The sequence below is a fragment of the Bombus impatiens genome, unplaced genomic scaffold (genome assembly GCF_000188095.3).
Source record: "Bombus impatiens unplaced genomic scaffold, BIMP_2.2 scf_0102, whole genome shotgun sequence".
NCBI classification, from domain to species: Eukaryota; Metazoa; Arthropoda; class Insecta; order Hymenoptera; family Apidae; genus Bombus; species Bombus impatiens.
The window spans coordinates 443,571-465,255 of NT_176521.1; the positions used below are offsets into that span (position 1 = coordinate 443,571).

At 31.1% G+C, this 21,685-nt stretch overlaps 1 protein-coding gene across 1 annotated transcript; it reads left to right on the forward strand.

Annotated features, from left to right (window-relative positions):
- The first annotated feature begins 1,021 nt into the window (after window positions 1–1,021).
- Window positions 1,022–21,656, forward strand: LOC100750139 (glutamine synthetase 2 cytoplasmic). Its single transcript, XM_012395005.3, has 3 exons — window positions 1,022–1,371; window positions 17,678–17,868; window positions 19,557–21,656. The coding sequence occupies exons 2-3, from the start codon at window positions 17,685–17,687 to the stop codon at window positions 20,480–20,482; spliced, it is 1,110 nt and encodes a 369-aa protein (XP_012250428.1). The 5' UTR covers window positions 1,022–1,371; window positions 17,678–17,684; the 3' UTR covers window positions 20,483–21,656.
- The last annotated feature ends 29 nt before the right edge of the window (window positions 21,657–21,685 follow it).

Consider the following 21,685-nt stretch of genomic DNA (forward strand, 5'->3'; position numbering starts at 1 on the left):
CAATCAATATTTTTTATCCTTGTACTTTATTTTAAATTTACATTCATATCATTTTTTATTATTAGTTTAAATAATATAAAAATATATCTCCCTTTTCTCATAGGATTTTTTACGCATAAAAAATGATTGATTTACGTTAATTTCGTTTCTTGTTTTACAGACGACAAGAGCCAAATACATCTTTACTGGTGAACAATCGAGGAAATGCAATATACTATCTATTACCAGTTGCATTATGTTTATAGTTTGCTAGAATGTATTGTCAACGTATGACATAACTTGATCGTTTGTATCGCAGTCCGTGCCTTATCTTCTCTGCTTTGCTTATATTGACAAAATACGTTGCAGTAGTAATAAATGACAAACAATTCTTATATTCAGGAGTACTTATATAATATTAAAAAAGTATGTATATTCTCGCATGGATGATTTTCGCCGCAGAAGTCGCAGACGCTTAACAAATAGATTTATATTGAGCCTTATATAATCGCATAAAAATTTACACACATACTTAAGCATCTTTAAGAAAACACGAGACAAGTTACTCCGCTTACTCTAAAATAACGTGTTAGTACCTATAAAAAAAAAAAAACAGTAAAAATAAAACAAGGTTAATGTCAAGTAAAAATTTTAATCGCTGAGTAAAGCCACATGTGCATTTGCGCGCGTTGTTTGAATTCGTCATACGATAAATTTCTCAATCGTGTGAAAATGTTTATTAATAGGTGCTCTACGTTTCTATAAAAAGTCGATAAAAAAGAGAAACTTCTCTAATGGTACATGTTTCACTTAATAGGGAAAAATGCATTTTCCCCTAGTAATGTAATCGTATCGATATTCATTGCAGTGCATTGTTTTGACGAGCTACCTAAAATTAAGGAATCAGAAAAATTGCTCCTCGAGTTTCCCGTACGATGATCAACGATGATCTATTTTAACCTTGGACAAGTTCAAGTTACATCATCGATGAAGAGCTCGCAAATAATTTCCGTGGATGGTTCGTGACCGACAAGTACCATGGCAACACGGACAGACAAGAATTTTCCGGCATGTAACGATCAAGTGGACCTACGATCACATCGGATAATCACTTTGAAGCTAGAGGTGGGGAATCGTAGCAGTCGAAGAGCGCGGGGTAAGCGACGCGTGCGCTGAAACGCTTCTCTACATAAATATCGCAGCCACGCTCCTACGGTAGTAACACGGTTCGTGCTATCAGACGCTCGTTGCCTTCATGACCAGTGCCTTTTAATTCTTTCGAACAACACAACACGACAGGACGCAACGCGCAACTCCGTTTCACAGTCATCGATCAAACGATCAGCCAGAATACCAGCACTCTGTACGATCGCTGGACCAGCGATAACACCGGTGAGTATCACACTGATCCTCCTCTTTATATAGATATTGCATCGATTTTCGATCAAACTGACACGTTTTTTATTTAAAAAGAGGGAAAATATTTCGAATTTTTTTAGCATAGATTTTAGATATTAATTTGAGTAGGATGATACAGTTAAATCTATGTGATTGTTGTGACAAAGGATTTTATAGTATTTTATGGAATTGAGTGAATTAATGCACGATTGAAGGAAATTTGAAAACCGTATTTGTAGCAAGAAAGGAATTATTATTTGAAATACTAAGCAATTTATTCTCATTGATTTCTTTATCGTCTAACTTTTTCTTTAAGTATCGTTTGCGTTAGTAAAGAAAGAAGTACTATTTATAAAATGACAGTGTTGACAATAGTTCGCCATTGATACAGTTTAATTTATACTTTAATTATATTTTAATCTATTCTATACCATACAATATTTGATTTATCACTTTTTACATTGAAGTATCGTGATATAAAATTGAGACTGGCAATCTTTCAGGATTTACATTTTTTGCTAATTACAATGAACAACAGAAACAGTTCTCAATGAAAAGAGAACACTAATGTTTCATTAAAATTTCAGTTAAAAATGATCTAACGTGTTTTTCCTCCATTTAAGTGGGAAAAGCGGAATTATCATTCGTGTTAATTAAAAGTCCAAAGGCAAATAGTAGTGTGTAGGTGATTGTGTCTTTTATTGAATGAGAACATTTTTCGGACGGCATATTTTAAACGGCGCACTATCGTGCGTTTATGTGTACTTTACAAAAATTAAAATGTAAATTGTTAGTAAAAAGCCTTGTAAGATTATAGAGGCTATAAATTTGAAGATTGCTTAACGAGTTTTTTGCTAATCATAGTAACAGAATAATCTTCTCTCGTAGTTTGTTTTGTAATATTTATCTTTAAGAATTAACTTTTCTATTTCCACATAGCTCTAATAGCTGCCTGAGGCTACTGTTATTGTGGATTGGTATTCGTGCGAATTGATGTTCTGGCGAATGAGACATCTGAAGATAGCAATGCACACGCTCATGAAAAGTTTATATACATATTTAATTACATTGTCGTATTGAATTCGTTAGAATGTCAATTCGTCAGAATACGCATTTACTGTAACCTTATCTTTGCGCTAATGGCTATACCCTATTAAAATAATAAAAATAATTAGTTCCTAATCATTTTTCATAATGATAACATAATTTCTCGGAATCATTTTTTTCACAATGATTAACTATAAAAATATTAGTTGCTTCTTTAGAGTTTTAGTTTAATATTATTCGGAATATTCATTTGACAAGTAGCTTTTTTCCAACAATAATGCAACTTTTTTGAATTTTTTCACGATAACTTTTGCAAAAAATTTTTTTATAATAATGATGCAATTTTCTTGAATTACCTTTTCGCAATAGACTTTACAATGCGTCTTTTGCAATAATAGTGTAACTTTTTGTTTTCAACAATAATAATTAATTATAAAGTTATTAGTAGTTACTTTAGCAGTTCAGTTTAGCATTATGTGGAATATTCATTTGACAGGCGATATCTAAACTTTTGCTTCATAATGAGAACGATTACATATCTCCTCGCTAGTTGAACAAAGAACGAACAAAGAGCATCTTACGCTCGCACTGGACAGAAGAAAGCTATGATACCTTAAATCATGATACGTATATAAATACATTTCATTGGCATGGTAGGTAAAATGGAATTTCCTTGAAATTATGCGCTTGCATTTGAAATAACATCGAGCTCTTCTGCGAATATTTAAATCATAAAACTATACGTTAATCAAATAAATTCTTCCTTTTTGTACATTTTTTTTTTTTTTTTGTAATCGAATAGAGTTGTTACATGAAATTATTTGTATTTTGTGTAATAAAAATCTGATCTTGTATAAAATTAGTGCTATCAAATTACTGTATTATTATAAAATAATCTATATTAAAATATAATAATTTGTTAGGTACTATAAAATTATATTCCTATAAAAATTAGTATTTATATAGTAAGCATTATTAGTAGTGTATTATTGTGTTGTGTAAAACAGAACAATAAAATCATTGTTTTATAATCATTCATCGTGAAATAGTGGCAATACTAATTTAGAATCTTAAGATAAAAATATTATACAGCAACTATATGGGAGCAGTGCTCCGTTATTTCTTTTTACATAAACCGAGTGAATCTATTTATATATTTTAATTGGCGTCATTTTGCAGTCATTCGAGTTGAAATAATGCTTATCTCTACTCACGTCTAACGAAACGAAATTACGCGACAATCAGTTAGAGTATCTCTCTCCCCATGTTCGTTTCTTTACGACGCTCGATTATAGCTCTTTCTAAATCTATTGTACATATTTTTATACTCTTCGTATTTTTCTGCTATACTCTCTACTGCTTCTTCATTCTCATTAGATATACAGTGATTTATAAAAGTATTTTACTCACAGAAACCTTTTATGAATGTATTATGTGTGTTATATAAAACATTTTGAAATCTTCTTTAACTATGTAATGAGACACGACTATCATGGTTATATTGGTAAAGTTTGAAGCGAATCTGGAAATGTAAATATAGAAGTTACAATATATTTATCGCAAGCATACGCTTCATAGATATCACCAAAGTATCTGAACAGTGAATTCTATTCATTTACTAAGAAGCCAATATTTAGTGCGATTGTCGGCATTAATTATACTGTTTAACACTGTTATTTATTCTTATATTAACTTTTTATTAAATACATACTTGCAGTATTTTTTAACTTCCATATAAATTTTCAGGTTATTCCAAATTTTGTCAATGTAATCAGTCTCTTATTACAGTGTTAATGAAATTTTGAAAAGTTTTGTATAATATGTGGAATATATTCATAAAAATGTTCTATGATAAATATTTCTGTGAGCCACTGTTATATAAGTATACATTTATTTGCTTTTCAATCTCCTTCTTTTATATTGTTTCAATACGCTACAACCACTTGTAGTAATATATTCGATTTCAATATTCCTTTTCAATTAGGCAAACGTAAATGAATGCATTTTTATCGATTTTTTCAGTGACGGTCAGGATTAAACCGGCAGTTGAAGTAGTGGAAGTAAGACACTGACCTACATCGTTAAAATAGAAGTTGTCGAATTGTATGAAATTTTCATTCAGGATATCGACGGTTTGCATTTCAACCGATTGAACCGTGCTCCAATGAACTACGTGAAATATGATATAGCATCTAGCGCATTCGAATATACGCGCTCAGCCACGATAGTGATTACTATGATTCCGGGAATCGTGTTTCATGTGGGGAAAGAAAAGCAGATACAGGACATAATGTTTTGCGACATTAATCGTTAATACGCCGATTTAACATGTTTCTAAGAATCGCGATTTATTCCTAACTGTAATTGACTAACGTCTTATTACTGCATAATTCGTGTGGAAAATTTTTTTTGTAGTTATCTTATCCATTAATCGATTATTCCTTGCATGCAATGCATTTAAACCATCTCAAGGATAAAACCATCTCATTTATTTCGATTCATGAAGTATGATCACTTCTTCTATCTTCTTTAACGATTAGCTTACTTTTATGTATTTTCCATTTCCAGAATTAAGAGTACCTTGTTTCATTGGGATTACTCTTAACCCCATTACGGTGCGATAAAATAACGAAAAATTCGAAACGAACGATTTCGAAAATAATTATCTCTTTATCTTCAAAATTTTCTGCATTTCTACTATCAGATACGAAAACATACATACATATTTTCGACTTTTCACAAAAAGTAAATATTGATAATTGTATAATATACGGTGAAATTTATAGCACTATAATTATTTATAGGAATTACCTAGAATTATACAAATTCTACAAATTATGTATTACATTTATAGGAATTTGTAAAAAATAGTTAGAGTCTTTGTCCAATTGAACTGTGAAAGGACTAATAATCCTCGCTAATTATTTTAACTACTTTGTCACACGGATCTGTTGGATGTAACAATTTCACAGTACGTAATGAATTATAATATAGCATTTACATTTGCAGGGAGTAAAACAAATTTAACCGTTGAGTCATTTTCATTAAATTTCTAGTTGGAGGACAAACTAGTTAACAAGTTAAATAGTGTATAGACATAAATGTTTTTCTTGGTAATTTCATGATTATAACAAACATGCGTGTCCGGTATTATGTTGGAAACCATGTGGTGGTGTCATTAAAACATCACCGATGTTTTCTCGCGTATTAAGTGTCGTGAGAACCATATTCGATACTTATATTTGTCTATATGTCTGCGTCCCTGTAACTCAGCTGATGGTGTTGGTAACGAACAACAACTTCCGTAAACAGTTTAACCAGTTTGACTTAACCAGTTTTCTACTCTTCGATAAGCCTTTATCTTTTGTAGTTTAATTTCATCCCGTATTACTAAGTGTTGATAGTTGAATATTTCTTAGTAAAAATCAGCTTCTATGAATGAAATTCTATTCTAAATGAAATAAAAAGAGAAATGAAAGTTAATGTTTTTGTAATAACTCATTAATTATTTTAATCGGACTTTAAACAAAAAAAGATGGAAATATACGTTAAATAATATTTGTTAACGATACCTTTGATTTAATATGTTTAGTTAATTTGTGTTTACTTTATAAAATGATGAAATGACAAGGGCATCATATGTTAATAGCAAGAGTATTATGTTAATTAGCCAAGACTGTTTTAGACAAAAAAATGTGATTGGGAAGTGGAATTCTTCTAGGTTGTTTGTGAATATTTCAAGGTGATATCCATTCCTGAATAAAACATCTTCATTGTTCATAAAGCCTGAGAATTATTCCATGTATTTTGAGGTAAATACAAGCTTAAAAAAGTATTTAAATTAATTTGAAATAGTTCATCACACAGTAACGACACTCTGTTGTATCTAATTATTACGGAATATAGTATACACTATTGCTTTCTAATTCGTTATATAATGTAACAAACACGAACTATGGTATAACTAGTTTGTAGCGAGACTTATTAATCGAAGGCATTACTTAAATCGTGTACAACCACATATACTCGATAAGTATTCAACATCGATCTATTCCTTTGTTTTGTATGAAAACTGTCATTCTACAAACTAGATATATATTTTTATCTAATCTAATTAGATAATTTCATACACCCATTGTACCTACAGTAGCGTTCAAAAGCTTCGTTAATCAAATAGACTTTTCATTTTATATTCTGAAAATGATATTTTAAAGAATTTGGCTAATATTATATAATAGTGTTTATCTATTATACTATTTGCTCATCATAACCTTACATTCGATATTAACAGTAATTCTTTACAATAAAATATAAAATGAAAAATCCATTTAACTGATGAATTTACATGTCACTGTACTTAAATATCGGGTTAATGTATGACCAAGAAAAATAATTCGCAAAAACCGAGCCAAGGCGACTGACAGACGTGAAGGATTTGCACGCACGTGACTCTTTTTTTCCGTTCTACGCGGCACACTGAACCCATGTGAGGCCGCGAATCCACATAATGATGGAGGATTGGGTCATCGGGTCTGGTGAATCGCGTGGATATGTTTTCGCAAGTTTCCATGACGATAGAACGTCGACAGTGAATCGATCCAACGTTCTTTCGTATTAACAAGAATGGAAGTGATAGCAGTGGGGGTCGCGGTAACACGTGTAATCATCGGACGACGCGTGTTTGTTCCGAAAACTAAAGAAAGTGTGTCGCTAGACTGTTGCAAACGCTCCGTAATCATAACAGGCCTGCGATCGTCTATTCAGACACGAACGCGCTCTAGAAATATTGTATTATCTGCCATCTTGACGAGCGAATTACAGAGATTATTGTGTGTTTCGTGTGGTAACTTGCGCCCTTTGCTGTATAATGGTCATTGTGTGCAGAAATTTCTAGGTTGGCTCATGAAAATATTTTTTTGGATGGAAAATGGGTTCATCGCAATTTTATCGTTTGATTGATTTCAGTAAAAAAGGAATATAATACAAATAAAAGATTCAGTCGGCTACATCCATTTAAATATTTCTTTATTCACACGTTAGTGAATAAGTTATGAAAGTTTTCATGAAGGAAATTCTTTCGTTACTTTTGTTAGTGTATTATTAATATATATTACGAGATAAGATAATTCGTAATTTTGGTAATACATAGTACTGAAGGGCGACATGGTTGCAGGAAATTTATTTTGCGATTTTAGCTGTGTTCCACTGATCTTCTTAAGCAAGTAATATCTAGGGTGGGTCACTACTCTGTTCACCTAAAATATCTCTGCTATTTTAAATGTCAAGAAAACGCAAATAATACTGTTCAACGAAGGGACCAATTTCAAAGAAAGGAATAAATTTCAATTGCAATTGATCAAAATAATTACAATTTCGTATCAAATTTTCTAAGAAAATTATTTATCCTAATATTTGTTCTCTAAAGAAAATAAAAGTATTGTGACATACATTTATCTTCGACTGGACCGCTCAACTTTAAAGTAGGAGATTAAAGAGTTTGGAAACATTCTGAAACAATTCCTGTTTCAATTACATTAACTTAGTTTCGAAATCGAAAGTGTATACGTATGTATGATAACATATCGAATGCCACGGTTTGCAGTAATACATTTTGTTGAACATGGTGTAAAGTGTAATCGATCGTCCGTAGGTACAAAGATGTAGAACGTTCTCATTTAAACTCTTCGAAAATAGAAGGAAAGTATCGACTGTTCTGAAAGCAATGTTATTTCTTTATGATACATTTCTCTAATACATATAAGATAAAGACTCAACGATATTCAATTTACGAATATTAATACTATTACACTAATCTATTACTAAGTTTGTTTTTCTTACCAGTGTATATTTGTTAAATAACTGACTTATCAAATGATCATTTTAGATATATCGTCGTTATCATTGAACTTTGAAATGGAAAATTTGTTAAAAGCAAGTTAACAAAGATTACGTTTGACCAACAATCAAATTTTTGTACACACAATTCAGTGTTTGAAAATTCAACATCTTAGTCGAGAACAAAAGATATGAAAATAGATTCGATATCTTTGGAAGATTTTCCCATACTTCAAGCGTACAGCTATCACGTTTGTCCTTGCTTAAATCTTATCAATGAACAAATATTGTCTTCTCGTAAGATTCTTAACTGTAAAACCTACATACTTATCATTATGTTTACAGAATAGAGAACAACAAATTCAATTGTTCCAAAACAGATGAAATCTACGCCTCTTAATCACATACTTTTAATCTTATCGTTGAATAAATATTGTTTCTTTTCTAATGACAACCCAATAAGAAAAACAGAAAAATAAGTGTACGTTCGATTATATGAGTATATTTATATATAGAAAGTAGAAAATCACATGGCAATGAGCGCATGCAAGAATGCATAAGATCGCTGTGCGATGTCCCACGTGGAATACGAACTTTCATTCTGATCGAGTGAGCATCTTGAGGATGACGAGATGTTTCCGCGTCGCTCTTCTACCCGGAAGCCAAATGCACTTTCAATCTAGTGCACTTCGGACCGAAAACTATTTTCGTTGGTGACTGTTATCTATACCAACCGTTGCTTTCGAACGTCAGTTGAGCTGTATGCAATATGTTCACCTGCCAATTGCATTTGGCAAACTTCAATGCCCACTATGATCGCACTTGTATCTATCCCAACACCGGATAAATTCTCTAAGCGTTACATTATTCGAATTAAGTTGCACGTTATCTCACTACCATCACATTTATTTATATTGTACTGAATGTTAGCTTAACTTACATTATTTGTCAATTTCAGTAATGTACTGCCTTCTCCTCCTAGAATTATCATAGCATCATATCTTTAATAGCTAAGGAAATGAAATGTTGGGTCATGGTCAATTTCTCCTCTATAACACAAGTACTTACAATTAGACTTATATTAATATTAATTATATAAATATATAAATATAAATATAAATATATTAATTATATAAATATATTAATTAAACTTATAATTACAATTGCCAATAACATTCAATTCGGTATACTCAGAGTCTCATATATTTTACTTTACTGAAGTATTTTATTATTCCTTAAAAGATATCGATAGAAAATTTATAGGGTATATGTTTAAAGCTAATAACTTCTTAAATATACAAAAATGGAAAATTGATCTCAATAAGAGAAACCATTTAAGAAGCATAAAAAATAATTTTACAAGATATTATGATACATTTAATTTGATTATTGAGATAGTTCTTGATGTGCTCGAGATTTCAACGAAATAAATGATGGTTGAGTTCCTTCGTTAATTAAATGTGTAATTAAGTCATTAGATAGCTTCATATACATCCTAATTGCACTTAGCAAGCTTGATATTTACTATCCTCTATATATGCACTTAGAGTTAGATGGATTAATATGTCAACCCATCCTTGGACAGTTATTTATCTCCCGTACTTTCTTCAGCTTATGTTGAGACCTAGTTCAATACACTTGGTTTCGTATGTTAATTAAATATTAAAAACAGAATATTTCTTTAATAGTACATGCATAGGTACATATAATATATATATGTAACTGCGTAAATTATCGAATGATAGAGAAAGCGTCATTATTTTAAATGACAAAATTACAGGAAATGTTCATATTGGTATTATCGTTAATTGTGATGGTTACCGCGACAAAAAAACGGAAGTGAAAATTGTGGTATTAGAAGGTCGTCACGAGACGAAACAGCTTCTCGAGAATGAATCATGATTTATAGGTATCCTTGAGGTACATGTATATATGTGCCTGAAATACCTAGGTAGCTGTATGTCACATACTATCTACTTGAAAATTCATGATTCAATTTCAATAGATTGTCGTAAACATCGTAACACATCTAGGCATAAGATATACATAAACAAGGAGCAAGATTACAGAATTAATTTTTATATTTAACATAGAGCTAAAGTAAGATAATTAAATAAATATTTAATAGAACTAAAATATACTTCCAATACAATTTATTGATGTATAGTGTCTGAACTATCAATATACCAATCATTCATAATTAAGAGATACGCGCCGAAGCCCTCGAAAATATGTTAAACGATCAGTTAAGCGATCGAAAGTATCGTGCATTTAATTTTAGATTACGTTTTATTTAGCTAACAAGCACTAACGTCATAAACGATTGTGATGCACACTGATGCATGCTGATGCATACAAGCATGCACACTCAATGAATTCAATTATCTAATTGGCTCCTGTAATATGTATCTTTTTATGAAAGAAGTAAAATAGACAAAATATATATATATATTTTATATAAGTATATAATATATTTATATATAATATGTATGATACTATATATATATATTTTATATTATTTTGATTACATTAACTTCTTCTGTTACAGATTATGCTTAGTAATTGTTTTAATTGGCTGTCGCGTATATTTATAAAAAAAAAACACGTTACAATTTGACTATAGCAACGTGTTTTATGTGTTAAAAGTACGTGATACATAATGAATATGTTTGCACTATATGTATATTTTTCTAAAATTTTTCTAATTCAACCTAATATAATCTAAAAACAAAAATATTTTCCAAGTATTTTCGAATAACATTGAATATCATCAACCCTTCACAGGGATAATTAATACACTTAATTGATTTCATGGCTTCCTTTCAATCTAACTTCAAGGGTGTGCAGCGCAGCATGACACCGTTCATTTCAATGTATTCTCTTGAAAGTGACCGGAAAGTTACTAGGGAATATTACAAATGATGACAAGGAAAATCCCTGAATTTTCGTTAAGCGCTTATGCCACGTGTGTTCTACGAAATTCTGTAAATTTTAGAACCAAGGTTAAGAAAGACACCGTTGAGTTCCGTACTTATAAAACATATCGCAAAATGTTGGCATAAAGCGAATGCATTAGGAATTTTTCATCTCTTTCGAATCACATTTCTTGGCATTAGCACATATACGATCGCGAATATTACGTTAACATAACGCATTTGTAGCCTAGTCACATAGTTAAAGAAGCATAGATGACAAATAAAGGTATGTCAAATGAACGATATTTTTGATGTGTACACTACAGAATAAATTTAAATTGTGACATTGTTGCACTTGTTTGTACTATTTATTTCCTAGTACTTCTTTCATAGTAGTTTAGTTTAGACCAGTTTATACGCCTACATATTTAGGTCTGATATTTAAAAATACAAGGTTTCAATTATAATATAATTAAAATTACTGTGAATTAAAAATATAGTATATAAAAAAAATAAAATATGTAAAATAAAATTAACTTAATTATAAGATTAATTCATGCTTTAAGAATATTTGTATCTTATTCATGTAAAATTATTCCATCGAGAAGTTGTTGCTGTTTCAATTATGAGACAGTTCAAAATAAAACGGCTATGGCTGTATCAATTTCTTATTATGGCATCGTTATTGTACCCAATTTTCGTTCATGAATGCAATATAAATGATTGAAAAAATTTCCTCCTGTGTTCCATTTTAAATGGAAATAATGATACATAAAGTTCACTTCATTTCACTTAAAAGAAGTAATAAGTTGAAAGATGCATAAATATGTATTTATTCATTGCTTTGCTATTGAAACAGAATTCATCGGATATCGTTAATCAGTAATCAAGTATAAAAGAAGTCAAACATATATATATATACAGGGTGGTTGGTAACTGGTGGTACAAGCGGAAAGGGGTGATTCTACGCGAAAAAAGAAGTCGAAAATATAGAATAAAAAATTTTTTTTTTTTAATTTTTCCATCGAGACAACAATCTACAATGAGATCCGTTACAACGACAACAATCTACAACGAGACGTGATAAAGTGCATGCGTACCGAACGAAAATTTAAAGTCGATTTTCTCGAAAACAAAGCTTCAAACGAAAAATTTGTATTCTATATTTTCGACTTCTTTTTTCGCGTAGAATCACCCCTTTCCGCTTGTACCACCAGTTACCAACCACCCTGTATATATATATATGTTTGACTTCTTTTATACTTGATTACTGATTAACGATATCCGATGAATTCTGTTTCAATAGCAAAGCAATGAATAAATACATATTTATGCATCTTTCAACTTATTACTTCTTTTATTGACAGAAATAGGTTAGTGGAGCATTCTAGCATAATATCTCGCAAACTAATAATTCATAACCTTACGTGTTGCATGCAACAAGACACGAATTCAATGTTTCAACGGTCCTCTTGACAAAATCTTTGAACAATCTGTAATAACCGTCTTTCTATGTTGTAACTGGTTTACTTTGATATTTGTTACAGCAACAATATTTATACTTGTGTGGCGCTAGTTTCATCGATACGTACATATGTATGCACGCACGTATCAAACTTCGATCGAGTAAATACAGTCACTAGGTGTTTTATATATGAAAGCAAATCAATAACTCAGTTAATAAAAAATAATATAAATTCTTCCTCATTGTAGAATATAACTATTATAGATATGTAAAAAGTAAAATAATCACATTAATATGATAGATACGATTAATGTAATTGATATATTATTACGCGTCATTTTATCTTTATTGTGTACTCGTTCAAATAGATATTAGCTTATACTCTATCTGAGTTATCTATTTTTCGTGTATTTTTATTTTATCAAATGAACGAATGTTTATTACGGATAATATTAATACAGGAAGGTATTACACTGATAGCACCTTATCATTATGTGAAACATAAAGTTTGTACAAGTAGTTGCAAATACCATTACATAATTCTTCATTGATAAAAAGATCTTTAATGAAACCTTTGTAAAAAGTTATGAATATTTGTCCCTCTAGATAACAGTTTGTGATTTCTAGTTTACAGAACATCAGGAGAAAGAAAAAGTTGTAGAAGAATGAACATTACTTACATATTGTTAATTTCTTGTTTTGTTTAAGGCTGAAGAATTTGCAAACAATCACGAATACAATAGTAGTATTATATTTGAGAAATAAACAATGGATAATAAAAATATAATTGATCACCTGACATATAACAAACAAGTTAATTGAAACATAAAATGTTTTTGTAAATTTATCATTCAAGAACATACAAAAATTTATGAACTATGTAAATGTTACAAATAATTTATCTAATAGGTGAGAAGTTATGAAAAAGTAAATATCTCGGTTGTATGCTTCGATTATTAAGATCGATAAATTAAGAGCGAAATATATACAATATACATATATATGTAGTAATACGCTATTGTTTACATCGTACGACTACTGTATGGTCACGCAATGTATTGGGTTTCACTGATACATCTCAGGTGATCTCAACATCTACCGCTGATCGATAGTTACATATACTGTTAGTTATATATTGTATCATATTATATATATGCATACTTATATACATACTTACAGAAAACAAAGAAACTAAACAAGAACTACATTATAATATATACGTAATAAAACAATCTAAAAAGTAGAAAAAAAGATTGATAATACACGGGAGAGGCACAAATTTAAAATTTATTCGAAATGCGATGAAACCGGTATTTCTGTTGGGATTGAAGATGGAAGGGATAGCTACATATATAAATAATATCTGCTACAGTTTATGTTAGTGGGCCAGTGAAGAATACGTTGTTCTTTCACGATTTCTCCTTATTCAGAGTTCTTTTCAAATTTTTTCTTCAATTTTCTTCGATTTCAAAAGTGTTATTTGCATAACAAAACCGAGAAGCGATTATTTGCTTTCTTTTTACTACTCTTAGTGCCTCTTTCTTAAGAGTCGTTTCGTTTCGTGCGAATAAGTCAAACGAGATTCGATTCACACAAAAAGTTAACAAACGCGAATCGATTGTTTGACCAACGATATTCAAAAATGGGTCCAAACATGCTCGTAAAGTTGTGTGGAACTGGATTCTTAAAAAATGTTGCCGTCGGGTCAACACCGAAATGGATCACTATCGGCAGATGTTTTAGGTTAGTATATGCTTAATTGTGATCGATTGACAGCACCTTTACCTCGTACTAACAGGATATAAGAAAATTCGAAGCAGAAATGGAAAAAGTGGTAGTACAAATCGGAAAATATCAAAATGGTATGAACGATCCAATTTACTGCTTTTGAATCTAATTCGATTACTCTATTTGATCCTAATTGATCCTAATATCAAACGTTACATTGCATCTATTTGATAGTGTACATTATACACGATTATTGAAAAGATATCCTAGATGAAATGTATGAAATTATATAATGAAACTTATAGCCATATCGAATTTAAAAGAGGCTTTACAAAAGCTGGTAATTATTGTGAAAGTGAATAACTGGTTCAGAACCTTGAAATGTAGTTCTTGACGTTATCCTCATTTTTAACTTTTTTAAGATAACGTATCAACGTATTTTCTTAATCTCTTTATATCACATTCCATTATTTAGTACTTCAGAGAAAAAAATATAAGGTTTACAATATTTTACAGCTACAATAGTGTACGCGCCGAGTTGAATAATGTAATTTACAGTATGTACAAAAAATTCACATTACATATTTCTTTCGTAAATATGCCTATAATATTAGCACAAATAGATAAGACACCGGATGGATTTTAACTCTTTTTATTTAAGGTTAATAGTTTTAACATCTTATCATCTAATATCTTAGTTGCAATAAAATTAATTTATTTTCATAAATCTTTTTATTAAAATTTTTATGTGGATCTAGAATCTTGATTACAGAATTTTATACAGATTCCCTCTCTTATTTGTTATTATATTTTTTATATTAGTTTTTTATATTAGTCATACAACCTTACTGTCGTACTAATACCATTTATTTGTTTAAATTCCATTTTCATTTTATTTCTTTTCTATTAATCTCTTTTAATTAGATTAGAGTATATACAATATTTTTAGCCGGTAGAATAGTGATACTTTACTAATTAGGACCTAAACGATAAATCAGAAAGAGGAGTATGTAAATATTTGTTCACTTGATTGACGCCACTGTTCATTAAAATCATCTTTGGTCGATTATAAAAATGCAGGAAGATGATAGTACCCTACAGTACATATTTAGAATATTCACGAACTTTTTGGGAAGTTACTTAAAGTATCTATGTACTATCGAAAGAAGTATTGAGAACTGTTGAATAAGTCTGATCGAATTTTATCGAACAAGATTTTATGTTTCTCGCTGGCGATCGAGGGACGCTTTGCATTATTGCGAAGCTTATAAATGCATTCACTGCATTCAAGGGAATATGTATATATGGTCCGACATGCTTTCTACAAATGGCAGTACTCGGGAAACCGGTAAATTACACAGTGTGTTTCACAATGTACATTGTACATACTACGAGTGAACAAGATGCTGTGGAGAAATGGTGTCTTTAACGCCATTCCATGATAAATGAAGCTAAAGGAATAAGTGTCTGGTTGATCAAAGTTCGGTCAATTTCTCGGACAATAAATTTCGTTTCTTCTTTTACGGAGAATTTTTTGGATATTTGTTAACTTTCTCCAAACAATAATTGTTGATATAATTAATATAGTAATGAAACAAAAAATATATGTATGTATATTTTTGATTAGATCGTGATTAAAGTAATACTTAACTTAAGTACTATTATGATTTTAACTTTTTAAATGTGTTTATAATTTAAAGATAATTTTCTAAATTTTCAATTGATTTTTAGCTTTAAAGATAGTTTTTATTGTAAGAAATGATTTATGTACATACTTGCATAGTTTGCACGGTTTAGATAATGTCATGTATTTGCGGAGAAAGATTATATCTCTCTCAACCATAAACATAGCAGCGATTAGGTATTACAAACGATTAATTTGAAATATATTTAATCCATCGTTTTATATTTAATCAGATACCTATTATGCAAACGATTACACAAGTCTTGATTTCATATTTAGTTGCCTAATTACCTAGTATACTAAACTAATTTTAATAACGCTTGTAACAATGTTTATTAAATGACAACTAAGTAATTCAGAATAAGAGATGAATAATTACATAAACAAGAATCAAATTTTAACAAATTTATATACAAAAAAGCTATTATTCGATATATCGATATCGAATTACATCCGATTCCAACGATCAAACAAAAGTGGAATGAACTCCATTGAAAAATGTTGAAGTGCCTAAAAGATTCATTTAGTTTCCTTCTCATTCTGCTTTCATTTATCTTAACTCTTATATATAAACATTTCGAAATGTTAGTAATGCAAAGCTTTTCTAAAATTATTAATAAAAATAGTACACAAAGCTGTTAGTTTATATTTACTACATATTGTATACATTCGTAACACTTGATACATTCTATACATATATTGGTTTCATGGTATACGTATCATCCGAGCAACAAAGGGAAAAATTTTAAAAATAGTCCGATTCGACCTTCGAAACGTTCGAAATATTTGCACGTGCGTGGTTAGAGTTATGATATCAGTTAAAGATTTTAGGAACATCATTCGAGTGCGTTGCTCGTGGGCGACTGGCAACATGCGTGTGTACTCTTTGGGGCTGGAATAGCACGCGATTCCCGCGTGCGTACTGCGTGATGCCTGATGCGTCTTGCGTGATACGTAGGCGCACCTCTCTTTCTGTCCCACCGAGAATAAATCGAGAGGATCCTTTATGCCGTGTGCCGCTGCATCTGACATGTGCGAATGAATCCTCATTAATATCACACGGGGAGTTCACGTTCTCGCCACTACGCGACGCCATCATCCGTCTGAATTCAGAATCGATACTTTCCGGCAAATATCGAAACAAACGATTCGAATGTCAAACAAAATCTTTATTCGAGATTTTCAAGAGATCGAATTTTAGAATTACCTTTATTGTTTCATGAACATTTTTTCATGTATAATGAAATAAAATCGATTGGATGAACGAAATATTGTATGATGTGTTATTATTAGTTATTATTAGTATTACTATAACATTATAGACACGTTTATGGAGAAGTTGCAGATGCAAAAGTGCCTAAAATGCATATAATACGTAAAAATATGTAAAATGTCCAAAGTATAGTACTCGTTATAATATTTAATAGGTAAAAAATTCTTTACTTAGATCACATTTTTTTTAATAATATTCGTAAAAATATGAACTTATATTAATATTCGCAGTCTAGTTATTATAGGTGCTATGATACAATGTAGTCCGTTTTGATAGTACATATGTAATTGCATTATGTTTCGACACAGAAAATAATAGTTATAGTCGTTAATACCATTCTTATCGTGTTGCAGCATCACTATGTCGCGCGTTATGCTGAAGGAGTCGCCGAACGCGGCCTTAGACAAGACCTTGCTAAATAAGTATCTCGACCTGCCTCAACCAGAGGATAAAATTCAAGCGAAATACATCTGGATCGATGGTACTGGCGAAGGTTTGCGAAGCAAGACCAGGACTGTAGAATTTGTGCCGAAACATCCGTCAGGTTAGTGTCTTAGTCTTGATATATTTACCATGAAAAAGTAATTTTTTTTTTTATTTTAAGGAAAATAGCAACTACAATTTAATATTTTTTCAAGATCAATCACGTGTTAAATTCATTCGAATTAATATATTATTATTAGTATACTATTCGTTAAAAAAACGCATCTCAACCTCATCCAATATTAATTATAGAAACTTAATCATGAAAATATCAATAATTTCATATCTTCAATAATTTTTTATCGTGGGGATCCTTTTCTAAAGAGAGTTAATCTAATATCAGTTTCAAATTACAGAGTAATTTAAACTAGGCCGATCAAAAATTTCATTACTCCATGTAGTTACATCAAAATGCGACTGAACTAGTTGATTTCCAGTTCAGTGAATCGAAACAAATGATCTATTACAAACACCAAATTAAGTAATTACTTACCGTAATTAAAAGACGGACACAAAATCGAGGCATTTTCTTACATGAGAACACGTGTAAACGTGTTGACAAAGTGTTTCATAAATGTTCAAAATTGTTTGTTTGTTGTAAAAACAGTAAATTATCTTCTCCGGCCAATATTAATTAATCATGTTGAATATTATGTCACGATAGAAACTATGTTTAAGGAACATCAGATGATTATATTTAATATTTCGCATCTCGAAACATTTGTTTTTCATTTTTTTCCTCGTTTTCGATTCAGGCATGCAACACATAAGGTATGATGTGCAAAATAGTTGATCGCTCGGCACATATGCATTAATCTCAAACGTTTGTCAGCATTACGAATAATATCCGTCCGTCTTCATGAGATTCTGCGCGCGTTACAAAACCATTAACATCTGTGGCGCGTAGAATTCACGGGGCCATGATTGAATGTCGGCAATCTAAGAGTAGTACTTGCATGGAATTGATTATGTAAGTCGAAATATGCGTTTGTTTTGAACTTCGTCGGATGATAGTATCAATAAATAGATGTATTTTCATTTTTTTATTAATTAATAATTAATCAATAACTTATGTTATTTATTACTTGCTAGGTTACTTATTACTTATTAGTTACTTATTTTTTTATTTAGTTATTTACTACTCTTTACAATGTTAAAGTAATGTTTCATAGAACAATTGAACAAATAAAATTTTTCTTCATTAATGGATAGATAATTGAAAATTTGAATAAATCAAGTCCCTTAATATCTACTACGAGAATTGCAAGATTAATCCATTCTAAAGATAGCCAAGGCTAACAGAGATAGCTAAATAGCTGCTTTCTACGAATATACACGAGCTCTTTTATTCATCTGAAAATAAAACGCTTTACAATGAAGCATTGAATCTGTATCAGTAAAAGCAGGATAAAATACAATATGAACGTTAAGTGAAATCTTATTAGTATTTTCAGTAGGTATACTTATCAGCAACTATATGAATGATGTTTATCAATTCTTACAAAAAACAAAGATTTATTATTTGACTATTATTACTTTACTACTTGATATTTAGCTAAACTTTTACGATCAAGTCGAGTCTAGTTTAATAAATTATTTATAACAATCACCTTTTAACAACATTAACATACTAACATACAAATTATTTCATGTTCTATAAATCATTGTAAAAGTGAAAGTAAAATAAAATAAATGCCAATAACTAGAGAACATTTCTTAATCAAATACGTATTGGTTTCTGATTTCCAGAACTACCAATATGGACGTACGACGGAAGTTCGACATACCAAGCGGATGGTGCCAACAGCGACATTTATCTTTGTCCGGTGGCGATCTACAATGATCCGTTCCGTCGCGGAAATAACAAGCTAGTACTTTGTGATACCTACTACAGCGACATGACCCCGACTAAGTCGAATAAGCGTTTCAAATGTAACGAAGCTATGGAAGCTGTTAAGGATCAAGATCCATGGTTCGGAATCGAGCAAGAGTACACCTTCCTTGATTTCGATGGTAGACCACTTGGTTGGCCAAAAAATGGTTTCCCTAGCCCTCAAGGACCTTATTATTGCGGTGTAGGTGCTGATAAAGTAATTGGCCGCGAAATTGTTGAAGCTCATTATCGAGCTTGCCTTTACGCTGGCGTAAAGATTGCCGGTACTAACGCAGAAGTTATGCCCTCTCAATGGGAGTTCCAAATTGGACCATGTAGCGGAATATCGGGTGGAGACGATCTGTGGGTAGCCAGGTTTATTCTTCATCGCGTAGCTGAGGAGTATGGTGTGATTGTCACCCTAGACCCGAAACCCATGGATGGTACGTGGAATGGTGCCGGTGCGCACACGAACTTCTCGACAAAAGCCATGCGTGCCGAGAATGGTATCGCCGAGATCGAGAAGGCAATCGACAAATTGAGCAAACAACACCTCAGGCATATTCAAGCGTACGACCCACGCGGAGGGAAGGACAATGAACGTCGTTTAACCGGAAAATGCGAAACCAGCAGCATACACGACTTCAGTGCTGGCGTGGCCAATCGTAACGTTAGTATTCGTATTCCTCGAGGTGTTGCGGAGGAAAAGAAAGGTTACTTGGAAGATAGGAGACCCAGCAGCAATTGCGATCCGTACTCAGTATGTGATGCTTTGGTGCGCACCTGCGTCCTAAACGAGTAAAATGCCCCAAGCTATTTTCGAATGGATGCATCCATGGAAAGGAGAAATTGGACGAAATGTCTTGTAGTGCAATAGTGATTATACTTTCGTCGAACATATTCTATGGAAATGTATAAAAAGCCTGCTCGATAATTGTTGCTAGAAATATAGGTATGAAAAGAAAGGGAAGAGAATAAATGCGAACAAGATACTTGATAAGAATAATTATTATATTTTATTTTACATTCGAATAATATATTTTATAAAATTTTCGCAAATCGAACGATTTGTTATTTGTATTTGATATTTTTAAAGGGTATAGGAGGATCGTTATAATTATGTATCTATATATATATATATGTCTGAATACATACGTAGAAAATGTTTATTATTAGATTATTTCCCGTGCACATAGTGTTAATGCTTTTTACGTCTACCAACCTAATCCTAGCGCGACAATAAAGCCAATTTCGTTTATTATATTGTTCAGGGTTAATTGCGTAGATGTTTTGAAATTAATATGATTCATAGATCATCCTTATTTTCATTAATTCTGGTGCTCGTTAGAAAGAAATAGAAAAGGAAATGCATGAGATTAATATTTATATTAATAGCTCTTGAATTATCTTGATATATTATCTACTGCATATTACATTCCTCGAAACAAGTTTCATGAGCAGTCTGCAATGTGTCACTTGATGGATTTGAGGCGTTACCGATTTAGGATAACAAACGCAGTAATTTTTGCAAAACTACTATGTATTTCTTTCATTTTTTGATACGTTCGAGGAGATATATATATTTGTTTAAAATGATGTAAGATGATAATATACACCGTTTACAAAATTGTTGGTCTGGACAGGTACTCGTTATTTCAGAATATATGTAAAACTTTGTATTTCATATGCTACGTTCAAACGTGATATATGTTCATCTTTTAAATGTAATAAAAAACAAATATAATACCTCTTTCAGTACCTGAAAATGCTGGAGGGTGCCATGATCAATTACATGTCGTTACGATGATATACGTATGGCTGTCAATCACGGAATTTCATGAAGGCACGACAAACTGAAAAGTTCAATAAATATGTCCCCTTTTCGCAGTTATCATTTGAACGGTTACTCGCGGATTGCGAAGGCCGTGATTATTACATTAGAGTAAATACGTACATATAATGATTAAAAAGAAAAATGGAAAGAAAAGTCAATGTAATATGTACA

Excerpts from the sequence above, each read along its gene's own strand:
- LOC100750139 (XM_012395005.3), top strand. The coding sequence starts at position 17,685 with ATGTCGCGCGTTATGCTGAAGGAGTCGCCGAACGCGGCCTTAGACAAG. Across the intron at positions 17,869-19,556 it reads TGTGCCGAAACATCCGTCAG|AACTACCAATATGGACGTAC; the intron begins GTTAGTGTCTTA and ends TCTGATTTCCAG.